Source organism: Sorex araneus, chromosome 6 (assembly GCF_027595985.1).
Source record: "Sorex araneus isolate mSorAra2 chromosome 6, mSorAra2.pri, whole genome shotgun sequence".
Lineage (NCBI taxonomy): Eukaryota > Metazoa > Chordata > Mammalia > Eulipotyphla > Soricidae > Sorex > Sorex araneus.
In genome coordinates, this window is record NC_073307.1 from 49,719,000 (window position 1) to 49,740,200 (window position 21,201).

General features: G+C 49.1%; 1 protein-coding gene across 1 annotated transcript in view; it reads left to right on the forward strand.

The window, feature by feature from the left end:
• Positions 1-21,201, forward strand: part of MCTP2 (multiple C2 and transmembrane domain containing 2) — a 167,671-nt gene that overhangs the window by 72,536 nt on the left and 73,934 nt on the right. Inside the window, exons 9-14 of the mRNA XM_004617741.2 lie at positions 4,768-4,932; positions 8,109-8,239; positions 10,131-10,317; positions 12,724-12,817; positions 16,262-16,364; positions 18,081-18,183. Coding sequence (XP_004617798.1) covers positions 4,768-4,932; positions 8,109-8,239; positions 10,131-10,317; positions 12,724-12,817; positions 16,262-16,364; positions 18,081-18,183 — 783 coding nt within the window. The remainder of the gene's footprint in view (positions 1-4,767; positions 4,933-8,108; positions 8,240-10,130; positions 10,318-12,723; positions 12,818-16,261; positions 16,365-18,080; positions 18,184-21,201) is intronic.

Genomic DNA, 21,201 nt, shown 5'->3' on the forward strand with positions numbered 1-21,201 from the left:
CCCCTTTCCAGGCTCCTGTGCTGCTGTTCCCTTTTTAAGGAAGTCAGATGGGGTCCTGAGCTAACCAACCATCACACCGTGTTTTCTGGGTGCTAACAGCTTCCCCAGGAAATTGTACTTTCTGTGTAGATGCAGGGCTGCATAGAGCAGGTAGGGCTGGGGCGGGGAGTGAGAACCTGCGAATGAATTTCCATCCACCTGCCCTGTCATCAAGGGTTCCTATTTCTTGGGAAGAAGGAGAGAAAAAAAAACACAGCTCTGATGCACTCTGTATTTTATTGGGTTATGTCTGCTGAGAAATTAGTGTCAGGACCCAGGAACTTTGCTCCAACTCCTGGCATTTATCTCAGCTCAGGTGGGGTGCCCCTGACCCCTTTGATGGGCCATCCCCTCCCCTGCCTTACACAACAGGCTGCATTAAGATGACAGATTTTCCTGATTATTCAGAGCCGGGACACAGAATCCAGAGCTCTCAAGCTCAGAGTGATGGCTGAGGAGTCGATTTATCGTGGGGAGAGAGGTGGTTGGCGAAGCCTCGAAAATTCCGCGAGCCCGACCCTGCGTTTGGCATGCAGAGGGTGACCCCGAGGCCAGGCCTCACTGCAAGCCTCCAAGTTCAGAAACTTCTCTCATGGGCTGGGAAGTAACTGCCAGGGCTGGAGTGTGTGTGGCTTGATCCCTTGTTGTGGCACGGCCCTCCCCAGGCAGTGTTGGGGCTGGCTCCTGAGCACAGCCAGGCGAGGTCCTGACACGGAACTGAAGAAACTAGTTCAGAGCACGGGGCCCTGGGAGATAATCCAGCAGGGAAGGTGCTTTCCTTGCGCACAGTCGATCCGGGTTTTTGATTCACTGCCTGTGAATCGCTTCAGCACCGCCAGGAGTGAATCCTGAGTGCAGAGCCAGGAGCCGACCCCGAGCTCTATGCAGTGTGACTCTGAACAGAGGACGGAGAGATCGTCCAGTGGGACGGAGGGCACTTGCCTTGCACAGGGCAAACCTGGCGCCCCCGAGGGTCTCCGAAGCCCGGCCAGAGGTGATCGCCTGGGCCAGGAGTAAGCTCCAAGCACAGCTAAATGTGTCCCCCCAACCAAAACTTAAAAAAAAAAAACCAAAGAACCAAGACCCAAATCTGTTGCTTCCGGATGAAAACCTCCTTGACCTCCTTGGTGCTGGAGAGAGCTGTGCAGGCCGGGGAAGGGAGACACAGACTTAAGGCCTAGAGTCCTGTCTTCAGGAGCGACTTCCTTCTCTTTCCCTCCCCCCTGCCTTCAGGAAAGGAGAGACACGCAGAAATGCTGGACAACAAAGAACAAGCCTGTCACATCAAACGTGACTGTGCTGAATACGAGCATGTTCAAAGTCCGGCGGAGCTAGATAAAGGCTCGGCTGGAAAGAGGATATTTCCCAGGGCCATCGCTAGCAATAATCCAGCTGCTCAGCGCAGAGCAATGAGCGTCTGTGGATGGAGCTGGGGCTCCAGCCAAGCGCCCCCAACGCAGACCTTTCTCTTGCCCTCCCATGCTGTTCCGCCATATGGAAGCCATCTCTCGGTCCCCTTAATAACCAGCTTTGGTTTCCATTTTCACAGAGCTCAGAGGACTAAGTGGGGCTGTTTTATGGACAAGTCGGATAGAAGCCGTTCCAAGATAAACATCCAATTTGAAATTAGGACAGAGCAAGCCGCAAAATTATTTTAGGGCATATTTCATGGAAAGTGCTGCCATTTTTCTTAGGCCGTCGCCAGACTGGAGGATGGCCTTTGGCCCCCTGTGGACATTACTCCCTTCTTTATAAAAAGGATTTTGAAATAGCTGCAGTGTTTAGGGAGGGATAGATCTGTCGGAACTTTGAAGCATGACCAGGGGACAGGTCATGCTGGAGCTCGTGGCTTGGCAAGTCCAACTTTTAAGAAGAAGGGGAAAAAAAAATAAAAGAAAAAAGATAAAAAAGAAAATTGCCTGGGACAGATGAATCAGAAATGTGTAAAAATTTTAGATGAACATCTGTAGCCCATGCGCTGAATACACTAGGAAATGCATGAAGCTCAGGGGCCGGCACACAAACCCGCAGAGAAACACGCGATTTTCTGTCAAATGCTGATAGGGTGTGTCACTGCAAGAACAAGACTTGCTTTGCTTTAACTCTTTCATAAACCCTTCTTCTCGGAGCAAGTCCCGTCACAGCTAAGTGTGTAGATAAGGGGTGAGAGAGTTGTTGGTGTTCTCAGGAGAGAACATTCTTTTCCTTTCCTTTCTTTTCTTTCCTTTTTTCTTTTCCTTTCTTTTCTTTTCTCTTCTTTTTCTTTACTGGGGGCGGGGGAGTGCACCCAGTGATCCCAAGGCTTACTCCTGGCTCTGTGCTTAGGCATCACTCCTGGCAGGCTCAGGGGACCATATGGGATATCAGGGATTGAACCTGTTTCAGCCGCCAGCCGCGTGCAAGGCAAGTGTTCTACCTGCTGCACTATCTCTCCAGCCTGTTTATTTTTCCCTTTACAATGAAATCTTTCTCTATCTGCCATCCCTGCTGTGTCTCAGGACTCGTGAGCACTGTGGGTGTGAGCATGCATGTATGCACATGTGCACGTGTGTGCATGAGCTTTGGGTGTGCATTTGACTCTGCGTGTGCCCACTGTATGTGTGTGTCACTGTATGTTTGTGCCACTGTGTATGTGTCTGTGTATATATGTGTCTGTGTGTGCATCTGTGTGTATGCCTTCATATGTATGCTGCTATGTGCATGCATGCAAGTGTGTGCTTGTGTGTATGCATGTGTGTGCTCATGTGTGTGCTACTGTGTGTGCATGTATGTGCCTTTGTGTATGCATCTGTGTGTGTCTGTGTGTGCATGCTTGTGTGTTCCTCTGTGCATGTGTGTGTGTCTGTATGACTCTGCATGTGTGCACCTGTGTTTGCCTGTGTGTCTGTGCCTGTGTGTGTCTGTCTGTGTCTGTGTGTGTCTGTGTCTTCATGTATCTGTCTGTGTGTCTGTGCCTGTCTGTGTGTCTGTGCGTGTGTATCTGTGCTTCTGTGCATTGTGTGTGTGCATGTGTATGCCTGCTCGTGCATGCATGTGCACCTCTGTGTGTACCAGCAAATGCTTCTGTGTGTGTGTGTTTGTGTGTGTGTGTGTGTGTGTGTGTATTCTCAGGGAAAAGTTACGCTGATACAAAGTCTTAGATTATAGGTTACCTTCTAAGGGTTTTGCTTCAGACTGCCCTATAACACGTGGCCAGCTACATGCAGTGCCTGCTGGTGTCCTTGATTAAGAGTGAGGCCCGACGTGTGTAGGGTGAGGTAAGCCAGTATGTCATTAATAGGGCCTGACACCCCATTTGTTGGGATATATTGTGACCCGCTGATGTCTGAGCAAATTGGTGTTTAAGTGATCCCGAAGACACATCGAGCATCTGGCAGGGCTGTTGAAAATTCATTGCTTGACAAAGATGCTCGAGGCCATTTACAGTGCCCAGCGCAGCTGATTCTTCTGCAAACACAGGGCCATGTTGCCACCGGAAGGGCAGAAATGACATTTGTCCATGGTATGTGGCCAGGGATGGGCACTCTTGGTGGAGTTTGGCACAAACCGAGCCCCTTTGAAAAGAGGACTCAAGAAATATGAATCAGAGAAATATGAATCTCTTCCGGGTGCTTGAGGAGTGGTAAGGAGCGACAGTTCCTCGCCTGGAGGAAGAGCCTGTCCTGGTGGCTGTGTCAAAACCCAGCTGGCCGTCAAAGGTGTCAGACAAAGGAAGCAAAGACTAGAGGGGAAGAGTGGGGAAACTCAGATGGTGCAGGCACACTGTTGAGTCTGGCCCTGGAGAGAGTACAGTGGGGAGGGTGCTTGCCTTGCCCATGGCTGACCCAGCTTACATCCCACAGGGTCCCCTGAGCACCCACACGGTCCTCTGAGCACCACCAGGAGTATTTCCTGAGCTCAGAGCCAGCAATAACCCCTGACTGTCACCAGATGTGGGCCCCAAACAAAACCAAAACGTTGAATCTGGTGAATAAATCTACTGACTTTTTTTTTTTTTGTAATTTTATTGAATCACTGTGAGATAGTTACAAGCTTTCATGTTTACGCTTTTATCTCTTCCTTTTGTGTGCGATTGGAAATGTATGGGATAAAAATCAAGAACAAAGTGTGCCTTTCCCTCTTTCTCATAATGGGGGGTGCTCGCCTCTTCCTCTTCTAAATATTTATGCCCCTCACACCCAGCCATCAAAGGGGTGGGAATAAGTGAACAATTACTGAATCCCTGCTGGGTTTTAGGTCCTGGGTGACATTCAGATCCGTCTCCCTCTTTCCGGCTCACTTAGTTCAGTCTGAGTGCAGGGAACCCCACGCTGTTCCTTTGAGTCTTACGGGTCACCCATGGAATAGAGGGGGCTGGGGCAGATTCGAGGTGTGTGAGGAAGAAATTCAAACTTTTGATTCTGGGGATCCCAGAGGAAGTTTGTTTCCCTGCAAAGCCTGAGTTTTGTTGTCCTGTCTCCCAGAGTGCCTTTCTGTCTTCCCTTCCTGCCAGGAGAAAAACCTCTAAGCAAGTAAGAGCCTAAGGCCCAGGGGAAAGATTTCTACCAAATACAAGGGTTGCCCAGGCCCCATAGCTAAGGAGTCACAGAAGTAGGCCAGAGGGCTGGGCAAAAAGTGAAGAATAAGCGTCCAGACCCCCCCCCCCAATGCTGCATCACCCTGCGGTGCTCTGGCACCCCCAGCCAGACTCATACTGTAATGTCTGTGTTTTTTTTTCTCTCTCTCTAGTCGTCTCTGATACGCAATTTGCGGCTCTCAGAGTCCTTGAGGAAGAACCAGCTCTGGAACGGCGTCATCAGCATCACCTTGTTGGAAGGAATGAATGTCTCAGGAGGCAATGTGGCCGAAATGTTTGTCCAGTTCCGACTGGGGGATCAGAGGTATAAGAGCAAGGTACGTACGGGTCACTCCGTAAGGAAACTCAGACCTCGATGACAGCAACCACAAGTCAGAGAACTATTTTCCCACGCTCAACTATGTTGTTTTCAACGCTTCTAATCCCGCTTAGGAGCTTCCCTGATAATAATAGCGGTTGTCAACTAAGACGGCTGTTTGGATGCTTTAGCTTAATGTATTTTAATACAGTAACTAAGGCTAGAGAGAGCTGATTGAATAATAGATTTCAATGAATGCATGATTTATTTTCACTTTAAAAATAAGCCACTGGGTTTCCCAGAATGCAGCAAAGACAATAATAAATGTTTTCAAACCCCTATAAAAATAAGATTGTATAATATATCACATTAGGATAAGAATATCAGAGATAACTAAATGTGCTTTCAAAACTCTGTGTTTTTTTTTTTCCTCTCTTATATATTTTCATTAGTATCCAAAACAGACCTGTAGTAACACTGGACTTTTTGCCGATTTCCGTGACCCCCTCCTACCCTGCAGCAATAAATAAATAAATAAATAAATAAATAAATAAATAAATAAATAAATAAATAAAAGACTCAAAGCAATTTGTTGTGAGTGAAAACTATGGCATTTTAAGCTATCTTAAAAAAAATAATCAGTCATTTTGTTCGCTGATCCAAATCCCATTAGGTTTTCAATCTTAGTCATTTGGTGTGTTTTGTATTTCAAAAAGCATAGTCTCCAAACCATGGTAATTAATTAGTTTTGCATAAATCTCAGACAGGAATATTTCCTAGGTTTTATGGATGGGAGGGAGCAGGGAACTTGCAAGTAAAGTCATTTGCCAAAAGCCAGAAGGGGGTGGGGGGAAAGGGGGCAATGGAAAATTTTGAAATTGGCCTGAGAATAAATATTTGCAGTTCAGGCTTTGCAGGGGAGAGGACCCGAGAGAGGCAGATGAGTCGGGAAACGATTGAGGCAGGCGAGAAGTGGTCTCCACTGCACAATTTCCCGTGCAAAACGCAAACATTAAATATCGTTTGCTCCAGCAGAAGGAGTAGAAAATTGAGGTTTGTGTCAAAGGAACACGAGTTTGTAAGAAATGTGAAACATTGAGGGTGTGGGAAGGCGGAAATATGCAGATAATTATTTTATTTATTTTTGGAGGGGGGCACACCTAGTGATGTTTAGGGCTTACTCCTGGCTCTTTGCTCAGGGATCACTCCTGGCAGGCTCAGGGGACCATATGGGATGCCTGGGATGGGACTTAGGTCAGCCGTGTGCCAGGCAAGTGTCCTCCCCACTCTGCTGTTACTCCAGCCCCCTTCTGGTAATTATTTTAACCAGCAGTTCCAGGGTCACCATTTGTCTCTGCTAAGATTCCTCTAGCCAGCAGGGTTTGGCAAAGAATGAAAAAAAAAAATTGTTAGTCCGAGTGACCCAGGTAAAGTGTAGAATGTGTGGAATTAATCTAAAACCTGCTATGTTCCTTCTCAGGGGACATTGCATTTAATTTGTTTTTTTGTTTTTGTTTTTTTTTTTTTTGCTTTTTGGGTCACACCCAGCGATGCTCAGGGGTCACTCCTGGCTCTGCACTCAGGAATTACCCCTGGCTGTGCTCAGGGAACCATATGGGATGCTGGGGATCGAACCCGGGTCAGCTGCGCGCAATGCAAACGCCCTACCCGCTGTGCTATCACTCCAGCCCCAACATTTAATTTGTATTCTATTAGGACATGTTTTCACCCACCTCCCATTTCCTTATGGTTTCTAAATTCTTTGATCTGATATCATAAGCCCAGTATGCCAAGTGAGAAGCTCCCTAAATGATGTTAACATATTTCACCACATAATCATTGATTATTATTTTAGGGGAGTCACATAGCACTCACTCAGGGCTTACTCCTTCCTGTACACTCAGGGATCAGTCCTGGAAGGCTCCAGGAACCAAATGGGATTCTGGGGATTGAACCCAGGTTGGCCACGTATAGGGCAAGACATCCTACCTGCTGTACCATTACTCTTGACCCCATTGTTGCAGATTTTATGCTCCCCCCATTAATTTTTGCAATAAAGTGGGGTGCTATCATACGAGGCTTTTAAGAAAGAGTTCTGAACAGAGTTGAACTGGAAAAAAAACAAAAAATAGGGTGATAGGGTGTGGGCGATTATGCTGTGAAATACAGTCCTTGGGTTCCAGGTTGAGTTGGGCCCATGATTCTGAAAATATTTGGCATTAGGGTTGGTGGGGAATGCTGTGTTCATGCCTCAGTATCCTGTGGTCCAGTCACAGCGTCCTCGCTCATTCCTTGTTCACGAAGCGACTCTCTGTGCAAGTGAAACCCACTGGGGGCTCATGTCCATGAGCTAGAGCTGCAAGAACAGTTTAAAATGCTCCCCTGGAGAATACAGATATGTTTTCAAGGTCTGCAGACCTTACTTTCCACCTCCCCACAGGCCTCTCCCTCCTGAGACTGGATTCCAAAACCTTGGATTTCAGACTTGGAGGCGGTAGAGGATGACTTTGTGGGGGGCTCCTCATGTCGGGCCAGCATGCTCATTCAGACCCCATGCTGTGTTTCGTTCCTAAGACAGCTCTCGCTGCACAGACCTTTTAAAAATGTCAGCTGGGCAGCAGAGAGTTGGCTCTGAAGTAGAGCATGACCAGGCCTCGGACGTGTGAGGTCCTGAGTTTCATCTCTGCATCCCCCCCCCCCCCATTTTTTGGCTGGGGCTGGAGAGATGAGCCAGGGGTCATGGAGTTTGCCTGGTGTGCGGTTGACTCTGGTTTGATCCCCGTCACCACCAGAAGCAGTCTCTGAGCATAGAGCCAGTAGGAGCCCCTTAGCTCCAGGAGTGGCTCCCACTCCATAGTCGTTTGGCATTAGTGATAAAAATGACTGTGCAAGTGAGAGAACCACTGTGAAAATGCCCATTGTGCGTATATCCGTCTCTCCCCGTGTATATGCATGCATGGGTGTTCCATGTCTGATCCTGTGGGATAATGGTATTCTCTGCAACTTGGTTGGGTGAGTGATGGGGATCCGAGGAGGTCAGCTGGCAGAGCAGTAATGACGGGCCAGTTCCTGAGACGTAGACACCCCTGGCCTCTCTGCCCCCCGTTGCAGTGTAGAAATGCAATTGACTGTGTAGCTGCTGTCGCAATGAATGGCATTTTAAGAAAATAAATGTCATAACTGCATGTTTTCTAGACACTGGTTAAGAGTGCAAATCCGCAGTGGCAGGAACAGTTTGACTTTCACTACTTCTCTGACAGGATGGGCATCTTGGACATTGAAGTGTGGGGAAAGGACAGCAAAAAGCACGACGAACGCCTGGGCACGTGAGTTCTGCGCTGCCGGAGGGAGGACGCGGGCTCTGGGCCGGTGTGGGAGCCTGTGGGGCTTTCACCTGAACCTCACGTTCTCCCCTGGTCTGGGACAGCCCCCGGGAGGCAGGACCTTCCCTGGGGGAAAGTGGGAGAGAAAATATAGTCTCTGTCTCTTCAGGGCTGACTCCTGGCTCCGTGCTCAGTGATCACTCCCAGTGGTGCTTGGATGATCCTATGGGACGCTGGGGATCGAACCCGGGTTGGCCATGTGCAAGGCAAACGCCCCACCCGATGTCCTATCTCTCTGGCCCTCACCGTTGTTGTTGTTGTTATTATTATTATTATATTGACTCACTGTGAGATACACAGTTACAAAGCTGTTCATGGTTGGGTTTCCATCACACAATGTTCCAGCACCCTTCCTAATCTACCAGTGCACGATTCCCACCACCAGTATCCTCAGTTTCCCTCCCCACCCCCACCCACTAGCCTGTCTCTATGACAAGCTCACTCTCTTCTCTCTCTCTCTCTTTCTCTCTCTCTCTCTTTCTGCCACCCAGTCCTTTTGGGCATTATGGTTTGCAATACAGATACTGAGAGGTTATCCTGTTTGTTCCTTTACCCATTTTCAGCACACGCTTCTTATCCAGAGTGATCATTTCAACTCTCTTTGTCATAGTCGTCCCTTCTCTTTAACCAAATGAATCTTTTTTCCATGCTCCATGCAGCCTTAGGTAGTTTGGGTGATGCTAGGGCATTCTATCATCAGAGGGAAAGTACAGTTTCTTTTGTTTATATTTTCTGGGTTTCATGCTCAAGAGGCTTCTCCCCGTACCTTTGACCTAGAAGTTGCTCCTGGGGGTCGGGGGGGGGGGGGACCCTGTACTGTTCTGGGGCTGGAGTCTGGATTTCTTACCTGCAAAGCACCCAAGGGGAAGTCCCACAAACCACTCGGTGGGGTCGCTCTTCCGTGCCAAGGGATCTCTGCCTTCTTCCCTTTCCTGTGCACAGACAGTCCAGCGCCAGCCTGGAGGGGTTTCATCTTAAAATCAAATCAGTAGCTCCACGCGCCAGCCCGCTTTGCCCTATCGGCTTCATGTATGTGGAGTTTTTCTGCCTCCCCAGAACCCTGCTGCGCAGAGGCAGAGAACAGGGAATTTCTCGCAGAGGGCAGCTGCCTTTCCTGGCAGTGCAGCTGAAATGCAATCAATCGATTGGTAGCTCTTGGGGGCGGGGGACGAGCCCATCAGGGAAATACCTTCAAGCTATCCTTCCAATAAAAGACGCTCCAACTGGTGTCCAGCCACAGGAAAATGTTTTCTGTGACCCCCTCCCCTACCGACATTTCTTTATTCCTCTTGTCTTTCCTTCTTAAAAAAAAAAAAAAAGCAATCAAAAAGCCAAACACCAACTTTGGGCCAGAGAGAGAGTACCGGGAGTCAGTCACTTACCTTGTGTGCCAGAGACCCGAGTTTCATCCTGGGCACCATTATGTGCTCCCAGCACCGTCAGGAGTGATTGCTGAACATAGGGCCAGGAATAGCCCTGGCGCACTGTCTGGTCTCACCCCAAAACCCTCAAAACAAAAATGAGAAGACTCAGTCATTAATTCCATTGGCGTCATTGCTGAGATGAAGGTCCCTTCACTGGGACATTCGGGTGGACGAGAAGAGCCCGGGTTCCCTCGTGCCTTACTGCACGTCTCTGGCCTCAGTGAAGGCCGAGCCAGTGTTCCGTGTGTGAGGGACTGGGGTGAAGGGGGCAGGTGTCACGTTTGGGGGCCCCACGAATCTGGATGCAGGCAGAATTCTGGGTTGGGAGGGGAGGGCCTGGAGGGGGCGCCAAAGCGGCCGGGACTCGGGAAGGAATTTCCTTTCTCTGATTGGGTGTACCTCTACTTTAGGTGTAAAGTGGATATCTCGGCCCTCCCACTCAAGCAGGAGAATTGCATGGAGCTGCCACTGGACCGCTGTGTGGGGGCGCTGCGGATGCTGGTCACGCTCACGCCCTGCACAGGGGTCTCCATCTCTGACCTCTGTGTGTGCCCCCTGGCAGACCCCAGCGAAAGAAAGCAGATCGCCCAGCGCTACGTGAGTGTCACACCCGATCAAACCAACACACACACACACATATGTGTTTTGTTGATTATACCAACACACAGTATACACATGTTTCCTTTGAGCAAACTAACACTCATTATATGAGCGTTTTGTTTGATTAACCCCCATCAGCACCCCCCCAACACACACACACACACACACACACACACACACACCCTGTGTTTAAGTTGAAATTTGGTCTCAGTATTGGGAAAGTCGTCTGAAGACACACACAGTATACCCAGGTAGGAGCTTTTAAGCTGACACATTGTAAACAGTCTCTGAAAGTCTCTGAACGGAAGAGCTTGCAGGAGGACATTTCTTCCAACTGAGCTCAGGAGGCAAAGCTGAGGGGTAGTTCCTGAGAAGGCAAGAGAAGATGAGTGTGCTCAGAGAAGAGGTGGGGGGCAGTGTGAGCAGGATGATTTTGGGGGAAACTGCAGAAAAATCCTCCGGGAGGTGAAAAGCTTGCATTCAGCCCCCCCTGCATTGTGGGAATAGAAACTTGAATGTGACTTCACTCGGCAGGACTTTTTCTTTGGGTCCCTAAGTGTGAACCTTGGCGATGTTACAGATACTCTTCCAGGACCTTTTGGGGTCGGGTGATTAAAGAGCAATTGCTTGGAACGCAGAATGCTGTGCAGGCATGAGAACCCTGTCCTGTCCTGGGTAATAGTAGCCACGTGTGAGATTTGCCAGATATTCTAGATGCTCTATTTTTCATCATCATTGTTATTACTGTGATTGACTTTTGGGTCACGACACCTGGCAGTGCTCAAGGCTCACTCCTGGCTCCGTGTTGTGGGATCACTTCTGGTGATTCGGGGGTGGGGGTGGGTGGGGGGGTGGGGCCTGTGCAGTGCAAGGGATCAAATTAGGGTCAACCACATGCAAAGCAAGAACCTTAAACCCTGTTTTAGCTCTCCCGTACCTAAAATGATCTTGTTTCGAATCTTTTCACCTTAGCTTAAAAACTAACTTCATTTTGGGGCTGGAGCGATAGTACAGCATGGAGTACACTTGCCTTGCAAGCTAGTACAGGCTTGGTCTCTGGCATCCCATATGGTCCCTGAGCACTGCCAGGAGTAATTCCTGAGCATCACCAGGTATGGTCCAAAAACAATCAACAGTAACAACAACCAAAGAACCTAGCTTTGTTTTTGTTTCAGGTTGGAAAATAAAGAAAGGGCAAGAGAGTTTTATCCCCCCAGCACCTCGTTTGATCCCCTAAATACCACTGTCTTGAGCACGGAGCCAGAAATAGCCCCAGGCACTCCCTGTGGAGAAAAGGCACCCCCTTTCCCCCACCCCCAGATAAAAAGAGCAGAAACAACTTTCAAAAGGTTTTCAGAACGGTGACTGTTTGTTTAGACAACCCTTAACACTAAGATGCTGCTTTTCGGTCCCAAAATACCTGTGTCACCAGGAACAGCTTCTTCCAATAAATCCTGGGCTTTGCTGATCACAGGTTCTTAGCTGTCCAGTGAGGAGAGGAACACTAGGTAGCCAAATGTTCTGGAGGCTAACTCATTTCTTCAGCATGCCCCAAGCACAGACATCTACGTATTGTGGCTTGTGCTTAAGAATCAACACCGGGCAGAGTGAAGCTTCGATGCCCACCAGCTCAAAAGGAAAAAAAAAGTGACTCCAGAGCTAGTGCTGATGCTTAATCTCTGTTTAAGGAGAAACATTCGCTCTGTTTTCCACCTTTTGCTCTCTTGGCTGAGATGATAAGTATCGGGAAGGGTTCTTGTTCCTTCTTTCAGTATTCATAAAGCTTACACTCAGGAGGTCAAAAGGAGGATACCTTTCGGGCCATTTCACATTTAATTAAAGAGCAGGAAGAATTAAGGAGCAGGAAGGAAGAGAGAAAGGGTGTGGAAGAGACTCCACAGACATTTGCACGATGTGGTACCAGTGCTATCACTGGGGAGCGATGTGAAAAGGAGATTGTGCTTGGCAGTTTGTTTGGAGACTCAGGTTCATTGATTCCCTCATGGTCCATCTGGTGGCTTCAAAGCCAGGCTGTCCCGTGCACAGAGGGTACTGTGGGATGCCCCCAGAAAGACAATGGTTGATGGAGGGGACAGTCCCTTGACAGCCTTGTGGCATTAAGGCATGTCTTTAAAAATAAAATCAAGCTGGAGCTGGAGTGATGGTACAACAGAGAGGGCATTTGCCTTGCATGTGGCCAACTGGTGTTTGATCTCCGGCATTCTGGAGATCTCCCGACCACTGCCAGGAGTAATTCCTGAGTGTAGAGCCAGGTGTAACCCTGAGCATCATTGGGTGTAACGACCACCCCCCCACACACATCCCCCAAATAAGCCAAGAAAAGAAAAGGATAATAAAAATAAAGCCTTTCCATTGGTGTTTTCCTTGTTTCTCTCCCTACAGTGCTTACAGAATTCCCTGAAGGACTTGAAGGATGTGGGTATTTTACAAGTGAAAGTGCTGAAAGCAGTAGACCTCTTAGCAGCAGATTTCTCAGGTAAAAAACCCTTTTACCCTTTTCCTGGTCCTTCTTATTTTCAGCTCTGATGGGATTGTATTGGGTAAAGCCAATACATTTTGATCATTTTTTTGTGTGTGGTCTTAGGCCACACCCAGTGGTGCTCAGGGCTGACCACTGACTCTGCACTCAGGGATCACTCCTGGAAGTGCTCAGGGAATGATAGGGGGTGCCAGGGATTGAACCTGTGTCGATTGCGTGCAAGGCCCATGCCCTCCCTTCTATACTCTTGCTCTGTCATTCAGACCTGAACAAAGGGGAAAGTCTGTGGAGCCGATGCCTCTGGTTCAGTGGCTGAGGCTTCTGTTTCTGAGATGGGCTGGCCAAGTGGTTGGACACATCATCAGCGTTGCTGAGTGCAAGGTGGCCAACCCCCAGCTTGGCGTGGAGACTCTGGGTGTCTAAGCATCGCAGCATCTGCTGTGGTGGAGATCCTTGCGAGTCCTAGCTGGGACAGAGATGACCAGCATCGAACCCAGCCTTGCCCGGGGTCCCTGTCAGCCCACTTAGTCCCATCCAGGACCGTCCCGACTTTGCGCTTATGCTGGGGTTCTATTTGGTTCCCCCCTCCCCCTACTGCAGAATAATCTTCCTTAAGCCCATGAGAAGTGTCCATAGCCCCAGGACTTGAGCATGGCAACCCCCCACCAGCCCCCCAGCCCCTCTCCCCTGCCTCCCTCCCCATGCCCACACGTTTGAACTCTCGCTGCATTTGGAATTCTTTGTCTCCCTCCTCCTCCTCCTCCTTCCTTCTGTTTATGCCACGGTATTAATAAATGCAGCGTTTTAATGAGTTTTGACGGCCTCATCTTGGGAGAGTTGGTGCTGTGCACTCCTCCGAGACGCAGTTGCAGACGTGGACCCATTGGTGGATGGTTCCTCATTAGCTGGGACTGTGTGCTCTGTGCTGGTTGAGGGGGGGTGCTGGGGGGAATGCTGGGCTGGGGTGGGGGGGAATCTTCCTGCTCCAGCCCACCTGTGCCTGAGTGGGACCCACCCCGTCTCGGCCCTGCTGTGTGCTCACCCTGGGGCTATCATGAAAAGTGTCAGATGGTTTCCCCGGAGCCCGCGCTGATGGCGTGTCACGCCGTGGCCCTGCAGGAATAGCAGAGACACCTGCTAACCGTCTGAAAAATGGTTAAGTGGCCTGGATAGAGGCAGCTGGCCCCGCTCTACCCGAGCCCGCAACCTGCAGCACGCAGGAAGGAAGAAACAGATGCTTCCCAAGTCCTGGGCAGACGCCCTAATGCCTCCATGGCCCCCTCACATCTCCGTGCAAGCCACGCTTCCAGAGTCCACATGTCTTCAAGTCAGCGAAGTATTGTGCAGAAGGGGGTGGGCTTGGGGGACTGGCTTTGGTAGTGACTCTGCCCGGCTGTGGTGGGCGGCATCGAGGGGGCTTGCTGCTCTCTTTACCTGTTTGCCAGGGGAACACGGAGTGTGGGATCCATCCCAGACACGGACACCGACAGTAGCCCCTTCTCTGAGCCCATGGTGTGGCATGGGTAAAGGGCCGGGCTATAGCTGGCTAATGCCACTTGCTCTGGCTTGTCTCTTACCCTGCACTGGAGCCAGGAAGCCGGTGGCGAGGAGTCTCATGGGTATGGAGGTTGTGGGTGGGGTGTGTTGCGTGAGCCCCAAAGCTTCCTAGGGAGAGGGGCGGAGGTGTGGGGGGAGGAGAAGAAGAGCATCTCCTCGGCTCTCCCCAAGAATTCACTGGTTTCTGCAGATTTTCCAAGGTCTGATTACCCAGATTTGTGTGTGGCTTCAGAGAGCTGTTGGATAGAACTGTTTGTGTGGAGGGGCCTCCTACCTGTGCTCAGGCCACCTGGGAGACCTCCTCAGGTCCTGAACTGCAATTCAGCTATGCTTCTACCTGTTGGTTCAGCGCTCAGGCTTAGAGACACACTGATGGAGGGTGAGAGGGTGAGAGGGAAATGGACAGTGCCAGGCATCAGACTGAGCGCCTGGAGCATGCCGGACCTGCATGCCACACCGTGAATCATCTTCCTATCTCTCAGCTTCTTGATTTGAGTCTAAAAATCTTATTTGCTTTATTGGAAGAGTCAGGTGTTTTTTTCTAAGGCCCACCTGTAATGGACCCCAGGGCTTCTACCTTGCTTCTGAAGTTCCTGGGTCAGCTGCGTGTTCCTCTGTGGAGTAGTGGGACTCGTTTGCAATCCCATGGGTTCCTGCTGCTGGGTAGAGAAGCATGCTACATCTCAGCTCCTTCAGCACACATGGTTTGAAAGTGAGGGAAAGTGAGGTGCCTACCATTGGGTTCAAGCTCATCCCGGACAGTATTGAGATTTACATTTTTTTAATAGTTTACACACTGTCATCCCGTTGCTCATTGATTTGTTCGAGTGGGCACCAGTAACATCATTCATTGAGAGACTTACTGTTACTGGGGTTATATTTTTTTAATGAAAAAAATTTTAAAACATTTTTATTAAATCACAGTGATATACACAATTCATGGTTTAGTTTCAGTCATACAATGTTCCAATACCCAACCCTTCACCTGTACACATTTTGTACCACCAATGTCCCCACTTTCCAGGGCTGGAGCCATAGCACAGCAGGTAGAGCATTTGCCTTGCATGCGGCCAACCCGGGTTCAAATCCCAGCATCCCATATAGTCCCCTGAGCACCGCCAGGAGTAATTCCTGAGTGCAGAGCCAGGAGTAACCCTTGTGCATCGCCAGGTGTGACCCAAAAAGCAAAAAACGGTCCCCACTTCCCCCCCCTTTTGCCTCCCACCTCGGTCTACCTTTATGGCAGATATTTCTCTTCCTCTCTCCTCTCTCTCCCTCCCTCTCCTCTCTCTGTCTCTCTTTCTTTCGGGACACTATGGTTTGCAATACAGATACTGAAAGGTTATCATGCATATCCCTTTTTCTCCTTTCAGCACTCAGCTCTTGTCCAGAGTGATAATTTCTAACTGTCATTGTCACAGTGGTCCTTTCTCTATCCTAACTGCTTTCTCCCTGCTACTTGTGGCAAACTTCCAACCATGGACCAGTCCTCCTGCCCTCGTTTCTACTGTTCATGGGTAATAGTCTCATAGTACCCTGCAAATGAGTGCAATCATTCTGTATGTCCCTTTCCTTCTGACTCATTTCACTCAGCATGACACGCTCCATGTCCGTCCATGTATAAGCAAAGTCATGACTTCATTTTTTCCTAATGGCTGTGTAGTATTCCACTGTGTAGATGAACCATAGTTTATCCAGTCATCTGTTTTTGGGCACGCAAATGGTTTCCAGATTCTGGCTATTATAAATAGTGCTGCAGCGAGCATTGAAGTGCAGATGGCTTTTCTGCTGTGTGTATTTGGGCCTCTGGGGCATATTCCCAGAAGTGATATTGCGGCGTGCCCATTTTGCCTGGGTTGATTCATCTGGGCTCTCTCTTTCCAGGGAAGAGTGATCCTTTCTGCTTGTTGGAATTAGGCAATGACCGGCTGCAGACACACACCGTGTACAAAAACCTCAATCCCGAGTGGAACAAAGTTTTTACTTTGTAAGTAAATGTAAAAGCCTTAGAGCACCCTCCCTTACCCTCTCCTCCCCATCCAGAGCCAATTATCCTTGATATGTTTGGGCCGTGCTGGGCCTCTTGAGTGAATCTTTCTGTCCTGTTTCATGTGCCAAGAATGAATGTCACTCTCCTTTGCCTCCTGCAATGATGTTATCCTTCCATTTTATAAAGCCTGGTGTTCATAATAGAATAGGTCATTTGACAGTAGAAGAGATCATTTGGTGTGCCCCAAGAGGATGTTAGGAGGAATTTGTAAAGCAGATCTTTTAGCGACTAAATGGATCTGTGGGTAGATGGAAGCTTCTCTCTGTCCAGGCTAATTCATCCCATGATTCAAGAGAAGATCTGCCTTAAACATAATGGCATTTCTACACAGCAACATTATTTTAATGCCTCTAAGTCTTGTTGTGGTCTGCCAGTCTTTGGAAAAGTGAATCTTGGGGCTAGAGCTATAGGACAGCAGGGAGGGTGGTCACCCTTACACTTGGCTGACCTGAGTTTGATTCCTGGCATCTCATAGGGTTCCCTGAGCTCTGCCTGGGGTTTCACCCTTTTCTGTGTCGATCACTTTTCCAAGTTGGCTGGGAAGAAGTTGGATCTATCACTAACTGAGCTTTCGCTATCTAGGCACCTGGCTATCCGGAAGAGGTCTCTGTTGAAATAGATAGAAAAACTCTTTGTCTGTGTGTGTGTGTGTGTGTGTGTGTGTGTGTTCCTGAAAAAAGAGCTATGAAGCCAGGTGATGGAGTTGGGGACCATTCCCAGGGACCTATAAGGGATAGTGCAGAGAGGCAGTTTTACAAAGTGCCACCTGCAGAATACCCCATTTTGGCCTCGTGCATTGCCAACAAATCATGTCTGTAATTTTTATTGTCGCTAAGGCCGTGCAGGCATCTGGTCAGCCTTAAAAAATAAATGTTTCTGCAGGGCCGAAGCAGTAGTACAGTGGGTAGGGCATTTCCCTTGCACATCGCTGACCCAGGTTTGATACCCAGCATCCCCTAGGGCTTTCTGAACATCCCCAAGAGTAATTCCTGAGTGCAAAGCCAGGAGTAACCCCTGAGTCTCGCTGGGTATGGCCCCCAAATCAAACACATAAAACTTAAAAAATGAATAAGTAAAAATTAATGTTTCTGGAGCTAAAGAATAGTACCAGAGGTTAGACACTTGCCTTGCATAAGAATGAAGCAGCTATGGCCGTGGTTTCAATTCCCAGCAACAAATATAGTCCCCCAAGTACAGAACCAGGAATGATGCCTGAGTACCACCAGGTATGCTGGTAACACTATTCTCCCTCCCTCCCTCTCCACCCCACGACCTTCCAAAATGTTTCTGAACATCCTACTATGTGTGGGATTTTTACTCAGGAAATGACTGGAAACCACCCTCCTCTTTCTGGCTTCTACACTCATTCTTCATCCCTGGTAACAGTCTTACCCTGGAGTACATAGATACGTAGGAAATGTCAGAGTAACCAACTTGACTTTTCTTTTTGTCCCCCTTCCCTCTGAGTGTCTGAGTCTTCTGTGATGGAAGGTTGGGGAATACAGTCAGTTTGATTTAATTTTTGGAATTTAATTAAATGGTGCTTTTATCCTTGGAGGACCTGCGGGCTTAATTAGGGAAGCCATGTTTTCACGAACAGACTTCACGAGGGTGTTTGTGTGTATACGTGCCCTGCTGCGCTTCTCGTTGCAGCCCTATTAAAGACATCCACGACGTTCTAGAGGTGACAGTGTTTGATGAAGACGGAGACAAGCCCCCTGACTTCCTGGGGAAGGTGGCCATCCCCTTGCTGTCGGTAAGTGACCTTACCACGGAGGCATTTAATTGTTGGCATGTTTCTATGGCTTAGGGTGGCCTCGCATTGGTTGGTCTCAAATTGGGGCAACTTCTCTCACAAATAGCTAGAAGCAACTGTTTTATTCTGTCTCCCTGTTTAGCCCTGGTCATACTAGATAGCACTGCACTATAGCACTGTCCTCCCATTGTTCATCGATTTGCTCGAGCGGGCTCCAGTAACATCTCCATCGTGAGACTTGTTGTTACTGTTTTTGGCATATTGAATATACCCCAGGTAGCTTGCCAGGCTCTGCTGTGCAGGCGGGATACTCTTGGTAGTTTGCTGGGCTCTTCAAGAGGGACAGAGGACTCGAACCCGGGTCTGCCACATGCAAGGCAAATGCCCTACCCCCTGTGCTATTGCTCATACTAGATACAAAAAAAATATTATAACTAAACCAAAAAAACAACTCATATTTTCTCTTTCTGTTGATTTGATTCCAGCTTATCCCAACTCAAACTTTCTGTTCGGTCTTTCAATTTATTCCCATTCCACCTTTGTTTTTCATTTCTAAAAATTATTTTTTATTGTGTTTTTGGGTCACACTGGCAGGGTTCAGGGCTTACTCCTAGCTCTCTGCTCAGGGATCACTCCAGGACGTGCTTAGGGAACCATATCGGATATAGGGTTGGGTTCCGTGTAAGGCAAACACACTCCTTGCTGTCCTATTGCTCTGGGCCCCCCATCCATCTCTGGACTGGAGCTTCCCTTTGGTTGCAGGGAATGCCCTTCTAGGAGAGATTCACTGTTCCTGAAAAGTGTCCAGACCCAAGTTTCTTTTTGACTCAGGGCCCAGTTCATCAAAGATCAGGGGCTGGTGATCAGGTGTTTGTCCTCAGTGTCCACTGCAGATCCCAGCCCCCTCAGAATGGTCTTTTCCTGAGTTCTCTTGACTGTTTAGTCTCAAAAAACCATGTTTCAGAGGAAAACAAGAGTCTCTCTTGGAGAGAGAAAGTTGTTTCTTTCAGCCCAGTTAGAAGACAGTGCACCAGGGGCTGGAGAGATCACTCAGCTGCCTATGTTCTGGCTTTACATGTGGGTCTGGGTTTCGTCCCCAGCAGCACTGGGGAGTGACCCCAAGCACAGAGCCTGGAGTGCCAAGCCCCCGTGGGGATGGTGTCCAAGCTGAAAAAAAGAAAAGGAAAGAGATAATGCATTAGAGTTAAACCAAATCTGAATGGGGGGTGGGTGGGTGGGAAATAAACTGTCAGAATCTGAGCAAAAATTACTTAATCCTCCACCCCCAGGGCCCTGGGGAGACAAGCCAGGCTCCGAATCCCCCAGAATACAGACTCCTGGGTCTCCCGCCAAGCATCCCCGTGACGTCCAAGAGCCATGGGCCATGAACCCGTCAAGAAAACTTGTTTTATTTCTTCCCAAAGACTTACTTTTCCACGAGCATCCTGTTGGCTGGTGTCGCTTGTCGCTGATGTGAGGCGAGCTCGCGTAGTGTTTAGAGAGTGGGGGAGCACCGTGCCCCTCAATATCTGGGCTGTCTTTGATGGCTGGGTTCATATCTCCCCAAGTCCTCGTATCCCTGATGTTTGACGGGAGGAGACAGAGCAGCTGTTCCCCGGTAGGTTCTCCCACCCCCTCCCCCACCCTGCTGCCAAATGCTCTGAGCCTTCAGCGGCAGCCCCCACTGGCTCTCAGAGAGGAGAAGGGGATTGGGGAGTTCCCTCCTTTTTTGTTCTTCTCACAACTTTGTCAGCGACTCCATCGAGAGAGAGAGCGAGCGAGCGAGAGAGAGAGAGAGCGAGAGAGAGAGAGAGAGAGAGAGAGAGAGAGAGAGAGAGAGAGAGAGAGAGAGAGAGAGAGAGAGAGAGCACTGTTGTAAATGGAGTGCATTTTTTCCCCTTAACGTGTAGCTCGCTTGCTTGTCTCTGCCTTTGTCCACCCTGGAGAAGCCCGGGTTCTCTCTTGGACATGTTCTTCCTCTCTTGGTAGTTTGCTAGGCTCTTCGAGAGGGTTGGGTTCATATTTGATCCCAACCCTCGGTAATATGATCCCAATAATATGATCCAATTTCTCCTCTTTTCCCATCTATGAAAATTTCTCCTCTTGCTGTTTTCTTGTTGTTGTTGTTGTTTGCGGGGCAATGCTTTGGGGAGTGGAGGAGGATTGGGCTTCATCTGGCTGACTCCTGCCTCTGGGCTCAGGGATCACTCCTGGAGGTGCTCAGGGGCACCCAGACAGGGTTGGGGATTGAACCAGGATCATCTGTGTGCAAGGCTCCCCTTTCTTTGCCGTCTCTCCAGCCCTCCCTTTTGTTTTTGGAGATAAACAGTTGGGTTGGTGTCTGTTGCTTTGGCCAGGGGTCACCTCCAGTCTATAAAGGAGGAGGTGACCTCTTTTATACAAAGGAGCTCAGAGGCTCGGGGCCTTCCCCACAATACTTGTCCAACCCGGCCATTGTTTCAACATTCTCAGACCCAACAGGACCCCTCAGGATCCCCCAGCACTGTCCATGGGTTTCCAGAACTAAACCTCCTCCCCTTGCTTGCTCACCCTGTGATCAAACTGGGGTCCCCTGTCCACAAAGCCTACACCCCTGACCTTGGAGCTCTCTCCCCAACTCTATATTTCACTTTTTTTGGTGTGTTTGTTTATTTGAGGAGCGGCCAATGCTGGGGGCTTACTCCTGGCAGGACTGGGGTGAGGGGGTGTGGGAACTATATGAGATATTGGGAAATCAAGTCTGCATGGGCTGTGTGTAAGGCAAGATCTTTGCCCACAGTGCTACCTCTTTGACCCATATTTTACTTCTTTCTGGTTTTATTATCATATTTTAGTAAAGCAAGATAGGGTTTTGTTTTGTTTGGGGGGGCAGTGCTCAGGGCTGACTTCTGGCTCTGTGCTCTGAGGTTATTCCTGGAAGTGCTCAGGGCACTATATGTGGAGCTGGGGAGGAGAGAGACAGAGGAGAGTATGTGTTCCAGAGAGAATACGGACTTCTCCAGAATGGAAACAGTCTCC